General features: G+C 43.3%; 1 protein-coding gene across 1 annotated transcript in view; it reads right to left on the bottom strand.

The window, feature by feature from the left end:
• Positions 1-15,507: 15,507 nt before the first annotated feature.
• The window catches only part of NUDCD3 (NudC domain containing 3), a 65,196-nt gene continuing 56,312 nt past the window's right edge, over positions 15,508-24,391 (bottom strand). The window contains exon 6 of the mRNA XM_061592724.1: positions 15,508-21,025. Coding sequence (XP_061448708.1) covers positions 20,915-21,025 — 111 coding nt within the window. The 3' untranslated portion in view covers positions 15,508-20,914. The remainder of the gene's footprint in view (positions 21,026-24,391) is intronic.

The raw sequence follows: 24,391 nt of genomic DNA, 5'->3' as shown, positions 1-24,391 counted from the left end.
TGCAGTTAGGCACACGCCACCCCCAGAGTGCGCTGCTCTTATTCGCAACCTACTTCGCAGGGTTGTTGTGAAAATAAAAGTGGGAGGGAAGTAAGTGAGGCACGCCATGCTAGAAGGCCAATGACTCCTCATCCGCAGCCCATACAGCTCTCTCCAGGGGGGTACCTCCTTTCAGCTGCAGCCCAGGTTTTCCACTTGGGCTTCCTAATCCATCCACAGCCCTTCACATCCTTCTTAGGCCCAACTTGGTGCCCATTGGGAGCCCACTCCCCACCATATACATTGGGGATGGGGAACCTGTGGCCCTCCAAGAGCCGTAGCTCGGTGGTAGTGCATCTGCCTCCCATACAGAAGGTCCCAGGTTCAATCCCTGGCACCTCCAGGTAGGGTCGAGAGAGAACACAGTCTGAAGGCCCGGAGAGCTGCTGCTGGTCACCGAGGACAATACTGATCTAGATGGGCCATTGGTGAGACTCAGGATAAGGCAACGTCCTATGTTCTTATGCTGCTGGACTCCAAGTCCCATTAGTCCCAGCCAGCCTGGCCAGTGGTCAGAGAGGAAGCAGTGCAGCAACATCTGGAGGTCCACAGGTTCCTCTCCCCTGGCAGGGATGCTCTTCTAAACACCCCTCAGCAGGATGCTCCAGGGACCCAAAATACTATAAAGACCCTTCCCTGCCTGCAAGGTAGTACTCCCACCTATTTACATGCACAGACCTCTTCCACTGGTGATACCTTGGGAGGCTGTCATAATCACTCATTCATATCGCTGACGTCTGGCTATGGTTTATACCTGTCATTAGAGGAATGTGGTCTCTCTTCAAACCAACAGCACCAAGATGATGACTGGCTTTGCTCTTCTTGTGCAGCTGTTTCTAGTTGCTGGCCTGAGCATTTTCACCACCACCACCTCCCTACCTCCCCTCGTGCTTGGTGAGCTGCAGGAGCTGGCAGTCTATTCTTGTCCTGGATTATCACCTAAAATCAGCATCACATGTTCATCTAGCAAGCAAGCCCTACTGACCACAGCAGGACTTGCTTCCAAATAAACATGCATAGGATGTAACGTGTCATGCTTGCAATCCTAAACATTCTAGGGAGCAAGGCCCATTTGTTGATTGTAGTGAAATTTATGTGCATAGAACGGCAATGCAAGGGTGGTGGCGGTGAGCACATTAGTAGATAACACACCATGATGTAACCGGAGAAGGCTGGTCCATTAGGCAAACGGAGTACCTAACCACCACCACCACAGTCTCCCCTTAGCTCCCACCTGAGTGCTTTGTTACTGACAATTTCTTCCTCCTCAATCATGTTTTTGCCCTTGCAGAACTCAGCAGGAGGATGGGGACAAAACTAGAATTAGTCGCCACCTGTTACTGGCTCTGCCCAGCAGATGCTGCCCCATGGGGGCAAATGGGGCACTGACCCACCAACCTCAGTTTGCCTCTCAAACAGCCCTCACCCGTCTTCTTACAACCAGTCCAGGGGGTGGCCCTGGCTGTCAGCTTCCTCCTGTGCCTTAGTTGCTGTGTTGCCCTTGTAGGACTCAGCAGTGAAGAGCCTGGAAACAAAACTAGGATTTGGTGGCTCTGCCTCTTATTGGCTCTGACTCCACCTCCTCTTGGCCTCCCTGCCTTCTGCCCCATCAGTCCCAATATACACGGCCACTGGCTCTGGCTCTACCTATTTTGGGCCTCCTTGCCTTCCACCCTACCAGCCCCAAAGAGCACCAGCAAACATTGGCTCTGGCTCCATCTACCATTGGTCTTCTTGTCTGCCACCCTACCACTCCCAATGGGCACCAACTACCACAGATGGGTGAAAAGAACCTTCTGAATCAGAGGCAGCATACTTCTAAATACCAGTTGCAAGAGAACAAGAGCAGGAGAGAGCACATCCTGCTTGTGGATTTCCTTTAGGCCTCTGCTTAGCCACTATGGAAACAGAATCTGCAAACCTCTGGTCTGATCTAGCAGGGCTTTGCTTATGTTCTTACAAATACGAACAGAATATTACCCAAAGGTGCCACATCACCTGATACCACAGTAATGTATGTAGACATCATATTGCAATTTGTTATTGATTAGCCCATTGCCAAACATCTTTAGCATGATAGGAAGCCACCCTGATTTATGGCTGAGGGAGAATGGGTGTGTTTATTACTACATGTGGATTGCAATAGTGGCAGCAAGGAAAACCTTCATGAGTTCTCTAGCCCTTTTAACAGAAAGGACTGTGCAAAGTGTTTGCTAGATGAAAATGCAGACTTAGGATCTGAACTGGTGCAAAGCTGGTACTGGACTTAGTTTATACTAAAGTGGTTTTTCAGTCCTTTTTTAAAATTTTTGATGAACCCTGTAATGTGCTAAGAACTCCCTCCCCATCCCCAGCAATGAAAAAAAAATTAAAATGTGTGTTTAGTAATTAATTTAATTTAGGCTGGTTTTGAACATTCAGTGCTGAAGGTCACAGAATGCAACTAGACCAGGCTGCATATTAATTGTCCATATTGGTTGTCCACTGTTGTCCATGCATTGGTAACCTCCAGGCTGAATTACTGTAATGCGCTCTTTGTGGGGCTGCCCTTGAAGTTGGTCTGGAAGCTGCAGCTGGTGCAAAATGAAGTGGTGAGACCGCCAACACATCACCCCCTCTGCTGAAAGAATTGCACTGTCTACTTATTAGCTACCAGGCTAAGTTCAAGGTTCTGGTTCTGGTGTACAAAGCCCTATACAGTTTGGGACCAGGATTCCAGGACCTGAAATACCATCTTACCCCTTATATACCCAGTCAATCATGACACTGTACAGGTGAGGGCCTCCTGCAGATACCATCTTATCAGGAGGTTTATTCCGCACAACATAGGAAGTGGACCTTTAATGTAGTGGCACCTACTCTTTGGAATTCCCTCCCCTTAAATATTAGACAGGCCCCATCTCTGTTATGTTTTCGACACCTACTGAAGACCGACCTTGTTCAACAAGCCTTTTAAGTAAAGACTTTATCCCAGTCTGCGTCTGTGGTGGAATTGCTTTCTAAGATGTTTTTAAAGCTTTTTTAAATAGATGTTTGTAAAGATAATTTTGTTTTAATATGTTTTTAAGGATGTTTTGTTGTGATATATTTTAAATCTGTTTTTATGATGTTTTAGAGTGTTTTTAGTGCTTTTGTTCTACTAAGAGGAAGGGTGGAATATAAGTCAAATAAATAAATAAGTATTGTTGTAGATGGTCCCACAAGTGTAAAATGATGCATGTCGGAGCAAAAAATCTTAATTTCACATATACTCTCATGAGGTCTGAACTGCCGGTGATTTACCAGAAATGTGACCTTGGGGTCGTAGTGGATAGCTCAGTGAAGATGTTGACTCAGTGTGTGGCAGCTGTGAAAAAGGCAAATTCCATGCAAGGGATCATTAGGTAAGGTACTGAAAATAAAATTGCTGATAATATAATACCGTTATACAAATCTGTGGTGTGACTGCACTGTGTACTGTACTGTGTACAGTTCTGGTCGCCTTACCTCAGAAAGGATATTCTAGAGTTTGAAAAGATTCAGAAAAGGGCAACCAATATGATCAAGGGGATGGAGCACTCCACTATGAGGAAAGGTTGAGGCATTTGGGGCTTTTTAGTTTAGAGAAAAGGTGATGAGACATGTTAGAAGTGTATAAAAGTTTGCATGGCATGGAGAAAATTGGTAGAGAAAAGTCCCCCCCCCTCTTGTCATAACACTAGACCTCAGCTGAAGCTGAATATTGGAAGTTTCAAGACAGAGAAAAGAAAGTACTTTTTCGCATAGCACATAGTCAAAGTATGGAATTAGCTCCTACAAGAAATAGTGGCAGCCATCAACACGGATGGCTTTAAAATAGGATTAGACAAATTCATGAAAGATAAAGCTATCAACGGCCTCCCAACAATGCCACTCTGTAGGACTCTGGAACAATTTTATAGACACAACTGAGCTGAGCCCTTTTCTTCAGATTCATTCATCAAATCACAATAACATGTCCCTGCCTTTTTATCTACAGCCCCTGATGAAGGCCTAAATATACAAAGGCTGAAACACGTTGGGCTTGGATTACAAATAAACACGTATTTTTCTAGCATTTTGGTTTTCCTTCTACATATTCCCCTGGTTTTATATGCTAGCCACTTTCTGTTGTTGCTCAACCCCTGCAGGCCATTTTGACAGGTGGGTGGAGCTGCCCACCTGTCACTCACCTGACATCACTATGACATAGGGTAAATGCTTTCCTTTATCCTGGTGGTTTGAAATCAAACTGTGCAGGCAAAGGCTCAGGAGTTTGTAGATGCTGTCAGTCAGCTAACTGGCAGCACCTACACCCACAGCTTCTTTTGCCTGAGCTTGAGGCTCATCTCTAGGGGCACTAGGCTGTGTTAAAAATTACTTCATTTTCAAAACTGGTAACAATTTGAAGATAAAAAAGGAAAGTATTTTTGCTGTTTCCTTTTTCAGCTGAGAGCCGTATCTTCACCTGCCCCACACTTGACATAGGGCAGAGGTGTGTGGTTTGGGGGTAACAGTCTGAAGGGCCAAATTCAGACCCCTGCCAGGCCTAATTAGGCCTGTGGCTGGAAGTTCACTACCACTGTTCTGGTTCATGATCGACTAATTTGGTATGTGTGCATTAGATTTCTGGTGCTGAGTTATCCATGTTAGGAGATCACAAAGGCCTGGGAATGCCATAGTGCTATCAGGAAGTGGAGCCTGGTGACTCCAGTATCAGTGGAGCAGTGAATCCACTCCGGGTTTTAGTCTGAACTTTCAAGGAGCTGTCCAAGGTGCTTAGCACTTTGGACAGCTCCTTGAAAGTTCGGACTAAAACCCGGAGTGGATTCCCTGCCCGGTGACATCAGAGCCTCCAGGCTCCACTGGCTTAGCACATTTTGAAGTAAGCAAATACACATTTCCTATATAAAGAGGGAATCCCCCATAAGACTTTGAAGTAAGTGAAGCAATGTACATTACCATCTAAAGAGGGGTGGGAATAACACCACTAAATTCAGAGTCTAAAGCCACCTCACTGCACTACTGTGGGCATGGAAGGTGTTTGAACCAAGAAGGTGGTAATCTTAAACTGATATTCAGGCTTTCTGTTTAGGCCATTTAATCGTTTGGGAGCTCCAAGCCCAAAGGCTCTAAACTTTGTAATAGATTGCGTAAATGGCTTGCAGAAATGCTTTTTTATTGTAATGTACTCAGAACCTTCAGTATAGGGCAGGATTTTTTTTTAAAAAAGACATCTGAACAGATAGTGGTAATTCATCAGTCACCATTTACTGCAGTGATGTTTACCATTGCCAGAAAGGTTGGAAGCACAGACAGGAGCTTAGATTCCTACTGGTTTCCATAGAATCCTAGATGTAAGAACATGAGATGAGCTTTGCCAGATCAGACCAGTGGCCCATCTAGTCCTGCATCCTCCCAGTGACCAACCAGTTGCCTATGGGAAGCCCAGAAGCAGGACCTGAGTGCAACAGCACTCTCCCCACTTGCAATTCCCAGCAACTGGCAATCAGAGGTATACTGCCTCCGACAGTGGAGGTTGAACATAGCTATCATGTACTCTTGCTGAATTTTCATGAGGATTTTTTAAAATGCAAATTGCTGTGGAAATGTGGAGAACTGAATTTAAGATTGGAAAAATGAGAAACTGAAATTGACAGATTCATACATCCATCCCTACCTACATAAGTTTTAACAAACTTATGCTCTGAGTGTCAATCCTTTTGTAGCCAAAATGGCACCATCCATGCACAAAGGCAAGGTATCCACAGGCATGTGGGAACCCAAAGGTTTATACAAGTATAAAAAAAAATAGGAAAGAAAAAAACTAAGGTGGGAAGAATCCAGAACAGGCTGATGAGGACTGTACAGGTTCAGTGGTCACAGAATGGTGATTGGCTGATGAGGGGTAATGAAATGGAGTATCTTGGAAGGTGGCATGGCTGGCTGGCACCCTGAACAGGAGCATTTCACACAACAACAGTTTGTTGCATGCTCCACTTGTATAGGATTGCTGACAGAAGGGACTTCCAGCTTTTATTTTCCTGGTAAAAGTCTTTACATTCTCTCCCCCACCCCCCGCCGTTTAAAAGCATTTATAAACTGCTTGGTATTTTAAAAATATTTAAGCAGTGCACAACATAAAAAACAGAGATACACCATAAAACCGGTAAAACAGAAGTATAAAAGCATATAAAACCTGGAATTCAAACAAATAAAAAGAAGATCTAAACTCATGAGTCAGGGAAAGCCTAGCCAAAAAGAAATTTCTTCACAAAACAACTGATGTAACTTATGGTTGCTGTGTCATGTATGGCAGAGGAAAGGGCATTTGATAGTACAGGGCAACAGCAGAAAAAGCCATTTTGGGTCACCACCCTATGAAATTCTGTAGAGCAAGGTACCACAAATTAAATTTCTTCCAATGATCTTAGTGAGCTTACAGGTCTATACAGGGGCAGGTAGTCTTTAAGGTAAGAAAGGTGCTCTTTACATATAATGGAAACAACAACTCCATCTGCAAAGCCTGCTCTGTTTATGTAGCAACAGATTTACTTTTATGATGGAACTCAATGTTGTACGTATAATGTTCCCAGGCAGTCTCCCATCCAGGCATTGAGCAGACCCAGACCAGCTTAGCTTCAGCAAAGCTGCTGCATCATCTGTGCCACCTTTTATGATCCAAAATCCCTTAGCTGCCCAGAGGACTATGAGGGCAATCAGATATAATTTGGCTGGAGGAGGAAAATTGGATGTACATAAAAGAGGCTGTGAAATTGTTGCTATCTAGCTGTGCCAGCACTAAATCAATTAAAAGAGAATTTGCAGGTCTAGAAAAGCAGCTTGCTTTTTTTCAGCTGAGCCAGGGCCAGGGCTTTCCTCAGTCCCCTTAAAGTCCTGAAAAAGGACATGTTTGCACTGTGATGTCTTGAGCATTAAGAATCATAGAGTAAATGTCAAAGGCCAGTGAGGCCCCGGAACACACACACACATTAAAAAAAAAGTGTGTGCTGATCAGTGTTGCAGGTTGAGTGGCATCCTGTTTTAGGGCAGGACCACACATATCACTTTAATTCCCCACAGTAGGAAAGGGGCTAAAGTTCAGTGGCAGAGCACATGCTTCCCATACAGAACGTCCCAGATTGTTCAATCCATAGCCTCTCTGGTTAGAGGGATCAGGCCGCAGGTAATGAGGAAGACTCCTTTGAGCCTGAAATCCTGAAGAGCCGCTGCAAGTCAGAGTAGACAACACAAGGCTAGATGGACAACCTGTCTGGCCTGTAAAAGGTAGCTTTCTCCTTCTTCAGACACATACAATTTTAGCTTGATCTGATGCTTATTAAACTATCTGGGAGCAGTCAAATGCATTTGAATAATCTGAGACCCATAAACAATTGAAAATCCAGGCTCAATCTCAGGCATCTCTAGTTAAAAGGATCAGGTAGCAAGCAACATGAAGGATCTCTCTCTTAGATTCTGGAGAGCCACTGCCAGTCAGAGTCAATTCTACTGGACTAGATGGGCAAATAGTCTGAGCTTAGGAAAGTCGCTATCTATGTTCTTACAACACAACCAGGACCACAGGTGATCTGCTGAACAGGTCCTCTAGAGCCAACACCTCTGGACACAACCAAGGCCCCATTTGCACTATACATTTAAAGCAGCCTGAACAGGCATGGCTCCCCCGCCCACAAATCCTGGGAACCGTAGTTTGTGAAGGCTGCTGGGATTTGTTGGGAGACTCCTATTCCCCCTCCCAGCTACAATTCCCAGAGTGGTTTATACCGCTGGTCTTGGACCGTAATAAAGATTTTACTTACAGAGTGGTTTAACAGTCAATCCCTCTTCCCAGGGAACTCTGGGAGTGATAGTTCTGTGAAAGGAATAGGGGTCTCCTAACAACACTCTGCAATGTTTACAAGCTACAGTTCCCAGGATTCTCTGGGGGAAACCATGACTGTTTAAAGTGGTGTAATCGTGTTTTCAGTGTAAGGTGCAGATGGAGCCAAGTCAATCCACACACTTAAAACAAGCCAAGGTAGTTTTATTTATGAAGCCAGGAACAATGGGTTGTATCCAACATTAGTCCTATTCAGAGTAGACCCATTGAAATCAATAGACATTATTAACTTGTCCATTCATTCCAGTGGGTTTACTCAGAGTAAAACCACGCAGCAACATCAATGACGGCAAGTTGTCCGGCCCTTCAGCACTGGTTTTGGTTATAATGCTGCCGCTGAGAGAACACGACATGCATTTTTTCCCAAGGAAAACAAATTGTGCAATGAGGCCGCTAGGCTAAGGGTTCTGGTGTCTGATTCCTGCTGCTGGAGCCCCTTGTTCAGTGCTCAAAAGGTGACATTGTCTGAGAGGTATGCAAGGGTGTTCTACTGTGTTAATGTCACTACATTCAGTGAGCTGTCAGAGGAATGTTGAGGTATGTTGCTTGAGCCCATCCTCAGACCTTGGCGGAGCAGCTGCAAGCCAGGGAGAACATGGAGCCCACAGACGTTCAGAATCCTTCAGATCAGAAGACGCCGACATGCTGCAAGCCAGAGCAAACACAGTCTCTCCCCACACACCCCAGCATCCCTGCCCATGCCTGCCTGGTGCTGCTGTTGCCATGGGCACCGTGGGCGTTTGTGGGGGCTGCATGTTGCTGACAGATATTTTTGTTCTAACTAACCAGAAACGAACAATCATCACTTGGTTTATGGGAGGTAAAGTGCAGCTGGGTATTACCAGAGTAAGGCTGTAGCAAGAGGCGCAGGATTGGTAGGGGAAAGTCTCCAGTTCCCAATTTTTTCCCAAGTGGAGGGGAGAAAACAGTGGAAACCTTCCATGTTCCCTCAAGTCAGTCAAGGGGACTTCCTGCCCCGGGCCCCATTGCCACCTTCCAAATCAAGAGAATTACAGGCCTTTCTTGTCCAAATTTATTTATTTTGCAAGACCACAGCTCCTTAGACTCAGAAGCTATTTTCCTCCCTGCTCCATTTTTCTTGCCCAAACTCAGCACACGTACACTTCTGCGGCACTACCTCTGGAGAATTAACTGCTTTTCGGATTTCCAACATGAACCCTTGTTTAGCTACCTAAGGGAGCACGTTTATATTGATCCCTGTCCACAGTGGCCAAGTGTCACTGCAGAACCTGCCCTTGATCAATGGAGAGCATGGTGCAGGGCCTTTGCTGTGGTTGCACCAATGTTGTGAAATTCCCCAGGGAGAACCCGGAGTTAATTCATTGGTCCATCTAGCCCAGTACAGTCTACTTTGGCTGGGAGCAATACTCCAGGCACTTGAGCAGAGAGCAGCTACTGATGTTTCTTTTGATGAGATATACCTGGAATTGAACTTGGGTCCTTCTGCAGGCAATGCATATGCTCTACTGCTGAGCTACAGCCCCCCCCCAATGTCTCTAAGCAGGTGTTAACAATTACCCTGGGTTGAGACAGGAAGTTTTGTGTAAACTGCAATTATGAATAGTTTAATCTGTGCATTTAAAATGGGTGCTTTTACAGGTATTTTATAATTTGTCTTTTAGATCATTGTACAATTCTTTGAGTATTGTGCTGCAGAAAAGCATTTTATAAAGCATTGATTTCAAAGGGAAAAATAGTGGTGAAGGGCATGTTCCCATTTCCAAGCTTCAGAGGCTTTTATCTATTTAGACAGGGAAAGTGAACCTGCATGACCCTCCAGTTGTTGGATTCCAACTCTCATCAGCTCCAGCCAGTGTCAGGGCTGATGGATGTTCTAGTAGTCCAATGTTACCTGGAGGGGGTGCATATTCCCCATCACTGCCCCTCTGTCTAGTTGGTGTGATTTTAATCACTAATTCTCTTGCACGCACATCCCTCTGTTTCTCTGGGCAAACAGAATGGAGTGTTTACTGCAGTTTGGCGGAGAACAGGGGGTAGAGAATCTTTTTCATCCTGAGGGCTGCATTACTTCATGGGCCTATTTTCCCACAGTTGACTACATCCCACCCATTCAAAAGCCAGTAGTTTCAAAAACAAACACACTCTCTCTCCCTCTCCATCCCCCATCTGGGGAACATCCCAAGGGGCATGGAAAGCTGCATTTGGCACCAGGGGCTGCTGTAGAACTGTAAAACCCATCTTTTCAGCAATAAAAACAGCCCATTTTGTATGATCTCTTCACCCAGATTGGAAAGGTGAATTAAAAATTCATTTTTATTGCCAGCAGCTGCAGCTTCTCATTTTCGCTCATTCTAACCACCCCTTCAACATGGGTAAATCAGGGGTAAAATAAATGTATGGATACGATGTAGTTATATAAACTAGTCCGAAATTACGTGGGACTTCTTATGTGTATGCTGATATAGGCTGCTTCTCATAGCTTTCTGGTAAAGCCAGGACTGCACTCATTCTGGAGGCTTGGCCTTGTTTAAAAGCCACAAAAAATGTCAGTTCCATACCATAATAGTACACATTTCCCCCATTCCAGATACACTGTACAAAGCTAGGGATTATTAACAGAGTTCTCAGCACTTTTGCCAAGGGTTGGTGGAGGGATCGTGACAATAAAACCAACTAGACTGTAATATACCCATCCATCTATTTGCCATTAATATCCAGAGAGTTAGTTGCAATAGCGGAAATGTTATTCACATAGAAACACCATGAAAAGTGATCCTGAAATAATGTTTCAAAATCTTTATTTACCGGCACATTTGCTGTTCCGTTTTGTTGCCGTTTTGATAGTGTCAATCTGTTGAATACCAGCCCAGGGGGGGAGGGGGAGGGAAGGAATTGATTTATATTATTGCTTTTGTGCTGATGGGCCATGGCTAATGCAATCAAGAACTCCATCACAACCCTGACAAAATATTAAATTTACTACATTTTTGTCCCGCTTTTCAGACAATTATTCTCTCCCAAAGCAGCTCACGTTAATAAAAAAAGAGACAGAGGTCCCACCCCCAGACTTACAGAAGACAAGATACACAAGGGAAGCAGAACTGAAAGAAAAGGTAGAGGAGGAAGATCACTGGTTCTTTAAGGCCAAACTGGAGAGTAAAAGCTCACACAGGCCTTTTAATTCAGTTTGAGGGGAGGGTGTCAGACCAATCTTCCCTTGCTGGTGTTCTTGCTCTTAGCTCCTTTGGCTAATGGATGGGTCTTGATTGCCCTTCCTTCTGCAGCCCAGGGCCAGATATCTATAATCTATCTCAAAAAGAGCTTCTCTCCAAACACTTGGTATCTTTTTAATAGGATTATTAAAACATGTCAAACTCCAACATTAAAAGACAGAGGCAGGGAAGGCCATTCTTTTATTCAGCAGTTGACTTCCTGACATCTATAGGAAAGACCCAAGGTTTCTAAAGCACTTTGTAGTTTAATAGCGTATAAGTTAGTTTACTGTAGCTGCCATCTAAGGTGATCTAGGATAAAATACCAATAGGAATCAGGGACAGGAACATGCATCCTTGGTGCTTGATCTAACCACCACATGCTTCACATCTGATGCACCAGAATAATGGTGATGACCCCACTCTCAGGTTTGGGAGAGGAGAAAGAACAGCTTTGGGTCCTTCCCTGGATATTTTTAGAATCTGAAGAGTTTCTGCAAGTATTCTTACTTTTGATGGGCCTGAATGGGAAGGCGGCTGGGATACATCCTCACAGTTCCAAGAACCCCCTCCTTTATTAAATACATCAGTTAAAGGGAAAATCCCTCTTGGAGCATTGTCTAATATTATTTCACCTAGCAGAGAAATATACCCCTTCCCACGGCAATGGGCTTGCAGTTGCCTTTATGGACCTTAAAGCGGCCTTTGACTTGGTCTCAAGAACTAAGCTATGGTCCAAGCTATCTCGCTCCACGATTGACAAGAGACTACTTTTTCTTATAAAACGCCTATCTCAACGCACTACTCTTCACGTTCGTTGTGGAGCAAATGGCAGCCCGACCAGTTCCATCCTAGCCTCCAAGGGGGTCAGTCAGGGCTGTGTTCTAGCCCCTACCTTATTTAACCTCTTTCTCAGTGACCTGAAACATTGCTGTTCTTCTCCGAATTTCCACTCTCCTAAACTGGCTGGATCTGATCGTCCCCTCCTTCTATACGTGGACGACGCTGTTTTAATGTCCCTATCGAATATAGGGTTAAAACGCCTTTTAAGCGCCTTTATGAACTATTGTTCTGAGAACTCGTTAACTATCAATTTTAACAAGTCTAAGATTCTAGTTTTTTCTCATCGATGGCCTGTCCATCCATGAAAGATTAAGGGTCACACAAACAAGTCAAGCAGTTTAGATATCTGGGGGTGTTATTCCAGTCAACCCTGTCTTGGTCCTCTCACATTTGCTCTGCAATCCAATCTGCTCTCAATTCAGTTAAGGCAATAATCCGTTTTTTCTTTACTAAGGGCGGGCAATACGTACCTGCCGCGATTCAAGTGTTTAAACTCAAAACTCTTTCCTAACTTCTCTATGGGGTTCCGTTATGGGCCCCAAGCTTTAACGCCAAGGTTGAATCTGTTGTTTCTTCTTTCCTCAGAACAATCTTTGGCATGCCTCGCTGTGCATCCGCTGCAGGCCTCCGTTTGGAGGCTGGGCTTTGCTCAATTGAATGCACCGCTTGGCTACTGGCCTTTAGATTCTGGCTTAAAGTGGCCTATGCCAATCCTGACATGGGCTACTTACATCTACTATGAAAAGACTCATATATTAGCTCATGGTCAAAGAGTTTCCAGGACAAACTAAAGCTGCTTGGCCTTTCAATAGCCTCAGTGTCCTCACTAGACGCCAGCTCAGCAAATCGCATTATTGAGCAATGTATTAATGATATCGATGCTCAATATTCCAGATCTAGGGCTCGCAATACTTGCTCCCCTATGTTTTTTGATCTCCAATTCTCATTTCCTGCCCATGCATCCTATTTGATAAATCTATCTATTCCGAAATATCGTATACTCTTTTCAAGAGCAAGATTCAACTGTTTCCCCCCTGTGATTTTAGACGGCCGTTTTAAAGGCATTCCCTATGCAAATCGCATCTGTCCATGCTCAAACTCTGAAGTCGAATCATTGGTTCACACTTTTCTTTTTTGCAACCTTTATCATGCTGAACGGCTTAGATTTATTTCTCCCATAATTAATCGCTTTCCTGGAAGATCAAATAACTGATATGTCCAACTCCTCTTTTCCAATGCTGATAAGCTATGGACAGAAATGATTGCCAAATTCTTAAACTTAATCCAGTTAAGACGAAAGAATTCTTCCTTTTAAACTGTGTTTTTATAGGATTATACTGTTATATTAATATACTATGTTTTTATGTATTTTGTTAATTTTTTGTACGACGGGTCTGTGACCGTATAATAAAATTCATTCATTCATAAATACATCAGTTGCCTACTCCTGGGCTATACCTCACAGACAAAACAGGGAAGAGCAAAAGGAGGATGCAAATGTGGGACCCTTCTGTCAAAGTCTTTGTTCCTGATCAGAGGCAGGGTACACAAAGCCTTCCGTTCAGATACACCAAAAACCACTGTTAAAACAATTAGTTGTCAACCCAGCAACCTGAAAAGTTACCATGATTTATTGAACTTGGCTTTGGAACTGGATGATTTGCCCTCACTCAGCTCTTCACAGCACATCACCTATTCGGATATTTTCCACAGCTCACATTCATAGAAGCATGGGCACAAAACAACACTCCCTATGTGCAGAAAGTATTCATGTGCAGAAAGTATTCACAAGTGGCTTCAGTTGAACAGACATCACCAGTAGTTAAGGAGAAATGCAGACATCACCAGTAGGCAAGGAGAAATGAGCTTGCTTGGGATTGCCATCAAAGGCAGCACTTCTAAAAAGGAAAAGGCAGGATAGTGTGTACCCAAAAATCATTTCATGATTCCTTGCTTATTTTATCATTGGGACTAGACAAGGCTGAATGGAGAGGACACACCCAGGCTGACACTGACTTGCAGTGTCAGTTTTTCTTACAGCTCAGAGGTAGAGCACATGCTCTGTACACAGTAGGTTCCAGGTTCAATCCCCATCACCTGTAGTTCAAGAAGCTCAGCTAGTTGGTGATAGAAAAGATCCTTCCCTCAGATCCTGGTGAACCACTGCCAGTCAGGGTAGATAATACTGGACTTGAGGAAGCAATGGCTTAAGGCAGTATAAGGAACACCATGTGTTCAAGTCTCCTGGCTGGTATCTTTTGTTGCAAAAGCAGAATTGTGATGTATGTAAGTGAGAGATGAATTCAGCTTCCTTGGTTTATCTTGACACAGTGCAAAGTCCTCTATTAGACAGACCTCTTTGAACATGACAGCCTACATAGCTTAACAAATGCTGGCCCACTGGTAAAAAGATCCAACGTTGTTGTTTTTCAGAGTGCCAAAGCAAGAACATTAAAACCAAGCCAACAGAGTGCTGGAAGCCATGACTGGCACAGATTACAGAATACATTCCTTTGTATATAGTGTTAAGGATACCTGGTTTGAAAGATTAAAAACTAAAATAGTTCTGAGGCAAGAAATTGTGGGGGGAAATATCTTGCCTGAAATGGGGCCTCTGAAAGGCCATGATATTGCAGTTCTCACAGCCAAAGCTAGTTAATTAGGCTACAAGCAAGAATACCTACTTATCAGTTGAGACTGGTACTTCAAGGCCAATCAGCCTGGGAAGGTTGCTGAGTGCATGACCGTCAGGCATGAAAGCTCCAGAAGGTTTCATCATCAGAAAGCCCCCTGATTAGCTAATTAATTCCTGCTGTTGCTGGGCATTTTCCCATAAGAATAGGATTCAGTCCTTGGCCTTTGTTCCCCAATGTTCCTTATGGTTCTCCAGTGGTTTCTGGTGCTACCTGTTAGGGTCCCATATTCCACAGGATATCCAAGCTTTGCATCTCTAGAGAGAAGTGGAACTGTGAGGTGGTTTGCTGTTTACCTTTATTGTAAGTATAGATTAGGCTAGGCAGTTTTGTTATTTTTATTTGTGACTGTAACTCTCTCTGTTTTTTACCTGGCCCTCAGGAGTGTGGGTTTTAAGGAATCATTTTACTGCCATATCTTTGTGCATTTATATTTTTATTCTAACAAAACTACTACTTATTCACCAGTGTGTGTTTATTGCAGGTGAGATCTGACTTCGAGTCCAGCACCTTGGCCATTTAGCCACAGACTACCAGATATTTGGGTATTTTGCCTAAAGGCTCCCGGACAAGGAATGTACCTTTGGCTCTTGTCTTTGCAATCCTTGGCAGGTCTTTTTCTGGCACTTTGGGTTTTCCCTTGGCCCAGAACGGGTGACTAGGATTAAGGGGTCTTGGCAGTCTACCTACTTTGCAAGGTTGTTGTTGGTTTACTCAGCCCTGGTTAAGGGAGGCACGAGTTGTGCCTGGCCAGGATCAATTGCCTTGGGTTTGGGAATTGAGTCCTGGGACTGAACTGGCAGCAATTCATGACATAAAGATTCACACATATACACACATAGTTTGACAAAACATTCTTTACTGCAAGCAGGTAGAGTGTGTGTGCTACAAACAAAACTATGTTTGGTCTAGAGCACTGTCCCTTAGTTTGGCACAGTCCTGCTTCATACGCAAGCTGTATGCCTGTAGAGCTAGACAATCATATTGAAACAGAGTGATCATCCATTTCTGGGTGGCAGTAGGAAGAGATAGCTGGGAAGTAAAAATTGACAATGTGTAAACCTAGACCAAGCTTACACAACTTGAGGCCCATCAAGCCATGTATTTACAGGCCTATCAAGCGTTTGGCATGCCCCTTCCCACTTCACTTCAGTTTTTCCACTCTGATAAAAGCGGAGGTTTATCAAGCCCTTGACAGAGCTGGATGGCTAGGACTGGCCTGAGAGGATCACAAAGTGTGCTGGCTTGCCCTAGACATACCCTCTTCAGCGTAATGGAAGCATTTTAGCTTCTGAACTGAATTGGAACAGAAAGAAAGTGTGGCCACCAGAAGACACAGGCAGGATACTACTAGTGAGGGAAATATGCCTCTGCTAGGCAAAAACACACTTATATTGGGAACTGTCTTCTACTCAGACAAAGCTAGCACATGATGGAGTCCTGCACAGAAGGCAAGGCTCCATCAACCTATTCAGCACAATGGTTGATAATTTGGAGACACTGAAAACAAGCATTGAAAACAAGCTGCGTTTCTCCATCTGTCCCATTTTGTAAGGTGAGCTCAGTCCCCAGCCCTAAAGTGAGCAGACCTCACTTCTGATGTTTTAGAAGGCATTTTACCTGACAAAAACAGTCAAATCTTTATACAGAAATCTGTAAAGAGGCAAGATGCTAGCTTTCCCCAGTTACCTGTAGGACAAAAAACAAGTAGTCACTGTCAGTGAGATTTTGCAGCACATCTGTTCCCCACTTGTACTTTGGCACCATGGACAGCTACAGCTGGCATTCAGAGGAAAAGCTTTGTCATTTTCTTCTAAAATCCAGCCCAATTTAACAGCTGCTATACAAGGTTGCAAACAAAGAACCCAGTGTTAGACTTAGACTGTTTTCTCCGGTAGGAAGCCCAACAGAAGGTCAAAAGGTTGGACTGGACAGACCTATTGAGGCTGGGCAGGGGCTGGGTTGTGGGGATGCATCCCTTTGGATCATTTACTTGAGATTTGTCAAAACAGTCGCCGGCACTAATCAAGCCCACTGGAACTGCAGAAACCAGGGAGTTGCATCTGGACACCCAAAAACATTGACCCTAAATCTTCCGGTGCCTTTCAACAATTGAAGGAGAAAGAGATACAAATGCATTTTAAATCTGAAGGAGAGCTAAAAAATTTTCAAGTCTCACTAAGCTCTTCAAAACAAGTGAGACGTTTGTTGCAAGTGAGCTGCGTCATCACAGTACATTAGGCAAACAACTACAACTCTTGCCTAGCTGATTTTAGGTGCTTCAGATATAATAAAATTATTATTTTAAAAAAGGAAGAAGGGGAGAAGTCCTGATCATTAGGGTCATTCCTTTACCACCTACTAGTCTTCCTTTGAGGAAAACGATTACCTGTTTTTCCCTGAATAGCAGAACAATAATATCTACCACTGTTAAGTGTTCAGTAGTCCATTCAGAAGATAAAAAGTGTTGTGACATGCCTGGTGCATGCAAATAATAATCATTATATTGTTGGAGAGTGGTCCATATGTGCTTTTCTCTCTACTTTTATTCCTACAAGGAAAGTTGGAATATGAGTGACACAAGCAGGCTGCTAAAATCCAGAAAGTAAGACACCCACACACTGCCCTCTTTCTACCACAAACATGGAGCTAACAATTCTTTGCCCTTCCCTTTGGATCAGTTCACTACAGAAAAAAAAAATCTGGATGCTATCCAACTAAGCTTTATTCTGAGTAGACCTATTGAAATTAAGTTAATCATATCCAATTTCAATGGGTCTAATCTGAGAGTAGGATTATCACTGGAGACAATCTTTTGTTTCTAATGGCAACTGATGGCACTGACTTCTGAAACAAGCACAGGCCCCTTCTAAAAAAGGAGACTAGCACACTCCTTGTGTATCTGGGACTGGAATTCCTCCCCTACCATACCATAGCTGAAAACTTACCAGCTTCAAGGACTGCTTTTGTGGCAATGGGCATGGAATGTGCATATAACAGAATGGCCACTCCCTGCCAAGATAACGGTTATTATCTTGGGCACCATCAATTTGCACACGACAGCACTCTTCTGAACAGGCTGTTGAACTCTTGTGATAGGACATGTCCCAAAATGCACCTTGTGGCTGCACAAATGAAGGACAGATAGCTCCTGTGTTCGGGGGATGGTAGGAAAAGCAGCAAATCATGCATGTTCCACAAAAAGGAAGGCAACTGGCAAAAGGATGAGCACAAACACCAAACCAGATACATAATGCACTCTCCATTTCAGCCATAAACTGATCCAAAATCTCTTTGTGCTAGTATTTTATCAAGGCATAATTTATTTAAAAAATGATGCAAGTGAGAGCCTTATACAAACTTACCAGCAGATGAAAGAGCAGTAAGCTTCCAAGTTGCACAGAATTCCTTTTATACACTTGCTACTTTTTCAGTGTATTAGAGCCAATGTAGAAATAATCTGAGCCACTTTGGATCCTCTCTGTAGGAATCACTCTCAGACATATACACTGCTTTTCATCTTTTTAAAATTACAATTAATATTTTAATTCATATTAACTCATCCTATTTTTCCAACTTCAGATAGCAGACGATCAACTATGTTACACCATGCCATGTGTGTGTGTGCATGGGGGGGGGAGAAATAAAAGTGCCAGCTATTCCCTTGGGATTTCAAAAATGGCAGTCAAACCGATTCCTATTATATCTGGCACAGTCGCCTTCTCTACTGGTCTCCCATGACCAAAATGTCTTTATAAAGTTACCTACAGTGAAGAGAGACTTCAGCTGAAATCCTGCAGTGGCCCATCAGTTCTCTAGTATGCTTCTGACTAGTCTGAAGATGTGAGGATTGTCAGATTTGCTTATTCTGAAGCCAAGGCCTTTGTGGCTTCTGTGCCCCACCTGTGGCATCTAACAGCTGATACAGCAGTACTGAAGTGCTTCACTAAAGGAGGTTTCTTCCTCAATGAAAATGAATCCCAAGTTACTTGGGTGGTGGGCATTGTTGTCCTTGGGCCAATTGTGCCACAGCAGGTGTGGAGAAGCTTTGGCCCTCCAGATGTTGCTAAGCTACAACTCCCATCATCCCTGGCCCTTGACCGTGCTTGCTGGGGCTGATGAAAGTTGTAGTTGAGCAACATCTGGAGAGCCAAAGGTTCTTCACCCCTGCTCTATAGGGTATACTGAGCTCCTAAGATGCCTCACCAGCACTATATGCTTTATGGTTTGGTTCCTTCTTCAGTTTAAAATAGCGCAGAGAACTCTTTTGCTCTTCTACGGCTCATTCAGCAACAGTGAACACCCCTGAAAGGTGCTTTCCATTTTGACAGGTGTGGTTGTTCTTGCAACTTTGTCCTTGTTGCCAATTTTTAATGCCAGACATGTGCCTATTATTACATCTGGGCACAGCTATTTCCCCTACTGGTTTCTTATGACCAAATTTACTTACAGTTGCCCATATTACCAGAACAAGAACAGGTACACATTCCAAACAGGGATCTAGCCTGCTTTCCCATCTAATAGGAAGTGGGACCACCCCAAGAGCAATGAGTTTTCTCTTCCCCCAAAGTACTTCCCCCTCCCCCTTTGTCAGGTTGTCAGCTGTCAAGACGATAAGTAGAAATAAGACTCTATGAATCAATCAGCACACTCTAGCACCCTTCTCTTCTGAAGCCAAATTGTAGTAGTAGAACCACTATCTTGAAAATGCTCAATACAGAGACATTGAGGGTAGATTAAGACAACATGCTGAAGTGGCCAAGCCAACCACTTGGTGATTATTTGGCACTATGACACTTCATTTGAATTATTCAACAACAAAGATTAGAGATTGCTTCCTGTTGGAAAACGCAAGAGCTGTCTGCAGCCAGGAAGTATTGAACATCAAGCTTCTGACATATCAGAGGACGAAAAGGGTCACTATAGCACAAGATTATTCCATGCTGGCTTCATCTGTACTATCTGCATGCATTTAAGAGCCAAACTAGATCATATTTTATTTCACGATCTGTTGGGTGATGGTAGGTTTTTTGTTTTTTGTTTTTTTTTTAACATCAGTCCTGTGCTCCCCGCTCAGGATTGGCCTCTTCTTCCAATGCTGTTGTCCTATCAAGACCCTTCCTGCTGGATGGAAAGCAACACTGGCAGCTTTCTTTCCGATACAAATAGCATCCAGGGAGTGGGCTGTCAGAACTGCAGTGCACAGGGGAAAGTTAAACCCCCTACCCTGTAGACCCTATTTCACATACATCCACAGCTGTTTGTTTTTTTTAAAAAAAAAAACATAAATGAAATACAATCCCACACCTGAAGTTTCAACTGGTTTGGCCCTAAGAGAGGAGGAAGAAAGAAAAATGGATTTGTACCCTCCGAAGCTACATAGCAAGAGCTTTTGGAGAAAACAAAGAAGAAACTGAGACTGACAGAGGACTGCAGGTCTCTGAGCACCAAGTCATCCAGCCACAGGAATCAGGATGGAGAACTCTGGTTTCCCTTTCTTTTTGTTTTTTAATCCAATGCCAGGGCTTCACAGACCACCAGAGATCAACAGTAAAGATACAGCTATCAAGTGTCACCTTCCGTTCTGGCTCCTTTTCAGATATTAGTCTGAGCCTGCAACATTTACCTCCCACTGCTAGGGCCTCCAGGACTAAACCTAGCAATTAAGATACTGCTAAAATGACACTGATTGCAGATTGTCAGTGTTTAAAGAGAACTGCGCTGCCCAGTGCCATTAGGAAATGGGGTTGCCGGAAAGATGGAACCGGGGACAGAAGGCAGCTTCAAGGAAGCAGGAGAGAAGCTTGCCATCATCTGACCAAACTACATCTATTTTTGAAAGGGGGGGAAAGAGTGCTGCTTTCAATCAAAGCCCCCCCCCCAAGCAGCAAATGAATCCATTAACCAGAGAAGAGGAAATGCTACCAGCAGCCGCCGGTTGCCGTGGTGACACAGTACGTAATGCTGCTTTTCGCTAGGCTTCCCCCACATACATATCAAGTGCACCAACCTGGTGCTGGAGGGAAGGACTCACTCACACTGCAGTTCCCGTTCTGCTCCCACCCTCCCCTAAACCAAACCCACATTCTGGCTATTTGAAGTCTTTTCTCATTTTGCAAACAAGCCCAGATAACAACACAGGGACAAAATGGCTGGTCACTGGCAGGAGGAGGAGTCTGGCAGTGGCATCAGTTTTCATCCTACTATCCCAGGCGTGTAAGCGATTCTCCCATCCTCGGTGGCCATCATCAAAAGTGTACTGCCCCAGGAGAGATGTTGAACATGGAGGGATCAAACTTCTGGCCTCGGAATGGGGAGCCTTCAGCATCCCAGCCCTTCTTGAGCATCTCATGGACTTTCTGAAATTAAGACAGTCATATTAAAGTCAGACAATATACAGAAACCAACCAACTAGATTATTCTTGGCTTGTGTTGGCACGCTGGTCAATGAAGCAGTCAAATATTGTCAAGTGACTATGGCCAAGTATTGTCAAATTATTCCATGAAACGTAGAATGACATTGTGTAGGTGGCAGCTACTCTTTTAAAAAAATTCATTATAGCAGTATTTCTTGGCAAAGATAAGAGTGATGGCCGCTTGCTCTGAAAGACCTGCAGTTGGGTCAGGGGTACACCTAGCAGCATAGCAAAAGTTTTCCCTCTTGTTCACCTGATGTAACTGCACGCCTCTCCAAACACAGACATACATTCCAGCTCCTGCTGGGATGAAGGCCGGGATATAAATAAATAATAAATAGAAGAATTGGCCTTATGCCTCCTTAAATGCCTTTTTTAATTTCTATTTTAATTTAGTTTCTCTCTTCAGTTTTGTAACTGTAGGCTAACTCTGGTGTTCCACCATAAAACAATCTGTGATTGCCATCAAGCAACATGCTAGGAATCCTGTTGCTCTGGCATTCAAGGATAAAAACCAAAGAGAAGTTCAGTGAATTGTTCACATTTATTAAAAAAAAAAACCTTGACAGTAAGTTGTTATAATTCAGCACTATTAAGAAAAAATGATTTCATGGTTTCACAATGACAGTTAACCAATTTGTTTCTCTAATTAGCATAATTATCAAATCAGTTTATTAAACAATGTCTAACAAACTGCTGAATAATAAAACATTATTCTAAAAAAATGCTTTATAATATTTGAATATTATTAGACCAATGCTTGACCAATCAATTGATTGAATCTTTTTTGACAGGTCAAATAGGCAGCTCTCATCTTGATACCTTACAAGATTTCTCCATCTCTCCCTGGCAAGTCCAACCATTTCTACCTAGCTGCCCCACATATATATCCCTATGGCATTTCACAGACTATCAGAGTCATGGGTGAAGGAGTATCTGGTCATCTCTTTTCCTCACATCAGGGCAGCTTGGCTGTAGCATGTTATCTTTACATGCTTTGTGCAAGTGACCCAAATCTCATGCACTTCAGAAGTCCAGGACTCAACACACTCATGCTAGGAACAATAGAAAACAGACGATTCTGAGTTTAAGTTCAAGGAATGGGGAAAGTTCATGGCTCAGTGGTAGAGCATCTGCAGAAGGTCCCAAGTTCTATCTCTGGCATCTCCAGGCAGGCCTGGGAGAACCCCCTGCCTGAAATCACAGACAGTCACTGCCAGTGAGTATAGACAACACTAAGCAAGATGGACCAATAGTCTGATTCTGTATAAGGCATCTTCCTATGTTCCTAACTAGCAGGATTAACTTTTTGAAGAATGATCTGTGCTACATCTGGAGTGAGCAGACTTCAGGATTTCAGGATCTATCTTTGTTTTTACTAGAATCCCCAATCAGAGCCAGGAGTAAAAAAACAGGGACAGGGAGAAGAACCAGATTCAAAAGGGCAGCTCAGTGTGGAGACAGCCACAGGCTGCACCCCATGAGTCATACACTGAAATAACCTGCACATAGCCAAGTACAAATCCAATTTAGCATACGTCAGGAATTCTAACATAAAAATCTAAAAAACTGGCCAGCAGAGCTGTGACAAAGCCCTTTTCAAAAGGGAATCAATTAATACTCATTTTACAGGCGAGGAACACTGAGGCTTAAAAAAACCCCACAGATGCAATTTATTTGCTATTTGTTAGACTATTGGGAGTCAAGATGCCCTTGCCAATCCAGATTGCAAGTGGACCCCAATCTTTTTTCTGCCAGGATCAAGAAGCATTTCAATAACTTTTTGTCTGTGAAGTCTCTGTTTACTGGGGAGTGGGGTTCCTTATCTGGTTTAAGTGGCAAATTTTAAGATCCCATAAATGAGCACAGAGGAATTAGAAGCACTCTTCCCATAGATCTCAGGCATGATTTCCCATCATCCCATCTTTTTGCAGCATCCTTGCAGAACTAACAACTTACAAGTTGTTGATCCCTTAGGGGAAGCAGGGACAGTTTTAAAAACCAGGCATTGTTTTTGTGATTCGTAGGATTGTTTTCTCTTAGCATATGCAGATTTAAGTGATTATTATGATTTGATTTAAAAAAAAAGAAAACTGGTATATACAGATGAAGATATTAGATTTTGTATTTTATACTTGTTGCAAGCGACCTTGAATCTAGTGGAAGAGGGGGCACAAAAAATCATGCCAATTTCAATATATAAAAGTGGATGAGGAAGCCAAGGATATCCGCTCTAGATCAGTGGTTCTTAATCTTTTTGGGGTCACTGCCCGCCTTTGAGAACCTGATGAAAGCTATGGACTCCCATAAGTAAATAAATGAATAATTTTGTGCCTGGTTCATGGACTCCCTGAAGCCCGTCCACGAACCACTTAGGGGTACATGGACCACAGGTTAAGAACCCCTGCTCTAGATTATAGTGAAAATTCTTCAAGGTGCTTCATAAGAAAATGTAAATGTACTGCCTTCAAGTCGATTCTGACTTATGGTGACCCTATGAATAGGGTTTTCATGAGGCTGAGAGGCAGTGACTGGCCCAAGGTCACCCAGTGAGCTTCATGGCTCTGTGGGGATTTGAACCCTGGTCTCCCAGGTCGTACTCCAACACCTTAACCACTACACCACACTGGCTCTTGCTTCATAAGAAGGCATTCATAAATGCAATTTTTATTTTTATTATTACTAATACTAGCAATAATAATAATAATTCATAGCTCATTATGCAAGAACAAATATGTGTGTCTGGAAGTTCCTCTCCTATCACAGAGGTTAATGTAATGGATCTCTGTCACAAGTGATGCCTCCTTTGGAGGATAAATCATCCTTGACAATTAATATAGAATTCTCCGTTGCCACCCTGCATTTATGGAATTAATATCCATTTGAGATTCACCAGATTCAAGAGCCTGGTTCATTTAGAGGGGCTATCAGAACTTTCTTTTTGAAGTGTGACGTAAGTCAAGTTTGGCTGGAATTATTCTCTCTGCTGTTAAGGTAACACAGTTAATTTATTCTGTATTTTCCCATGGGTGTTTTAATATAAGTTTTAAATATTTGAGTCCAATGTTTTGAATTCACCAAGTTGAAAAGCAGGTTATAAATCTCATAAATACAACAGTATATCTTTTTACATGAAAAAAATGGAAATGGACTGCCTCCAAGTCGATCCTGACATATGGCGACCCTTTGAATAGGGTTTTCATGGTAAGCGGTATTCAGAGGGGGTTTACCATTGCCTTCCTCTGAGGCTGAGAGGCAGTGACTGGCCCAAGGTCACCCAGTGAGCTTCATGGATGTGTGGGGATTCAA

Source organism: Rhineura floridana, chromosome 12 (assembly GCF_030035675.1).
Source record: "Rhineura floridana isolate rRhiFlo1 chromosome 12, rRhiFlo1.hap2, whole genome shotgun sequence".
Taxonomy (NCBI): Eukaryota; Metazoa; Chordata; class Lepidosauria; order Squamata; family Rhineuridae; genus Rhineura; species Rhineura floridana.
This window is presented reverse-complemented; position numbering and strand designations above follow the sequence as displayed.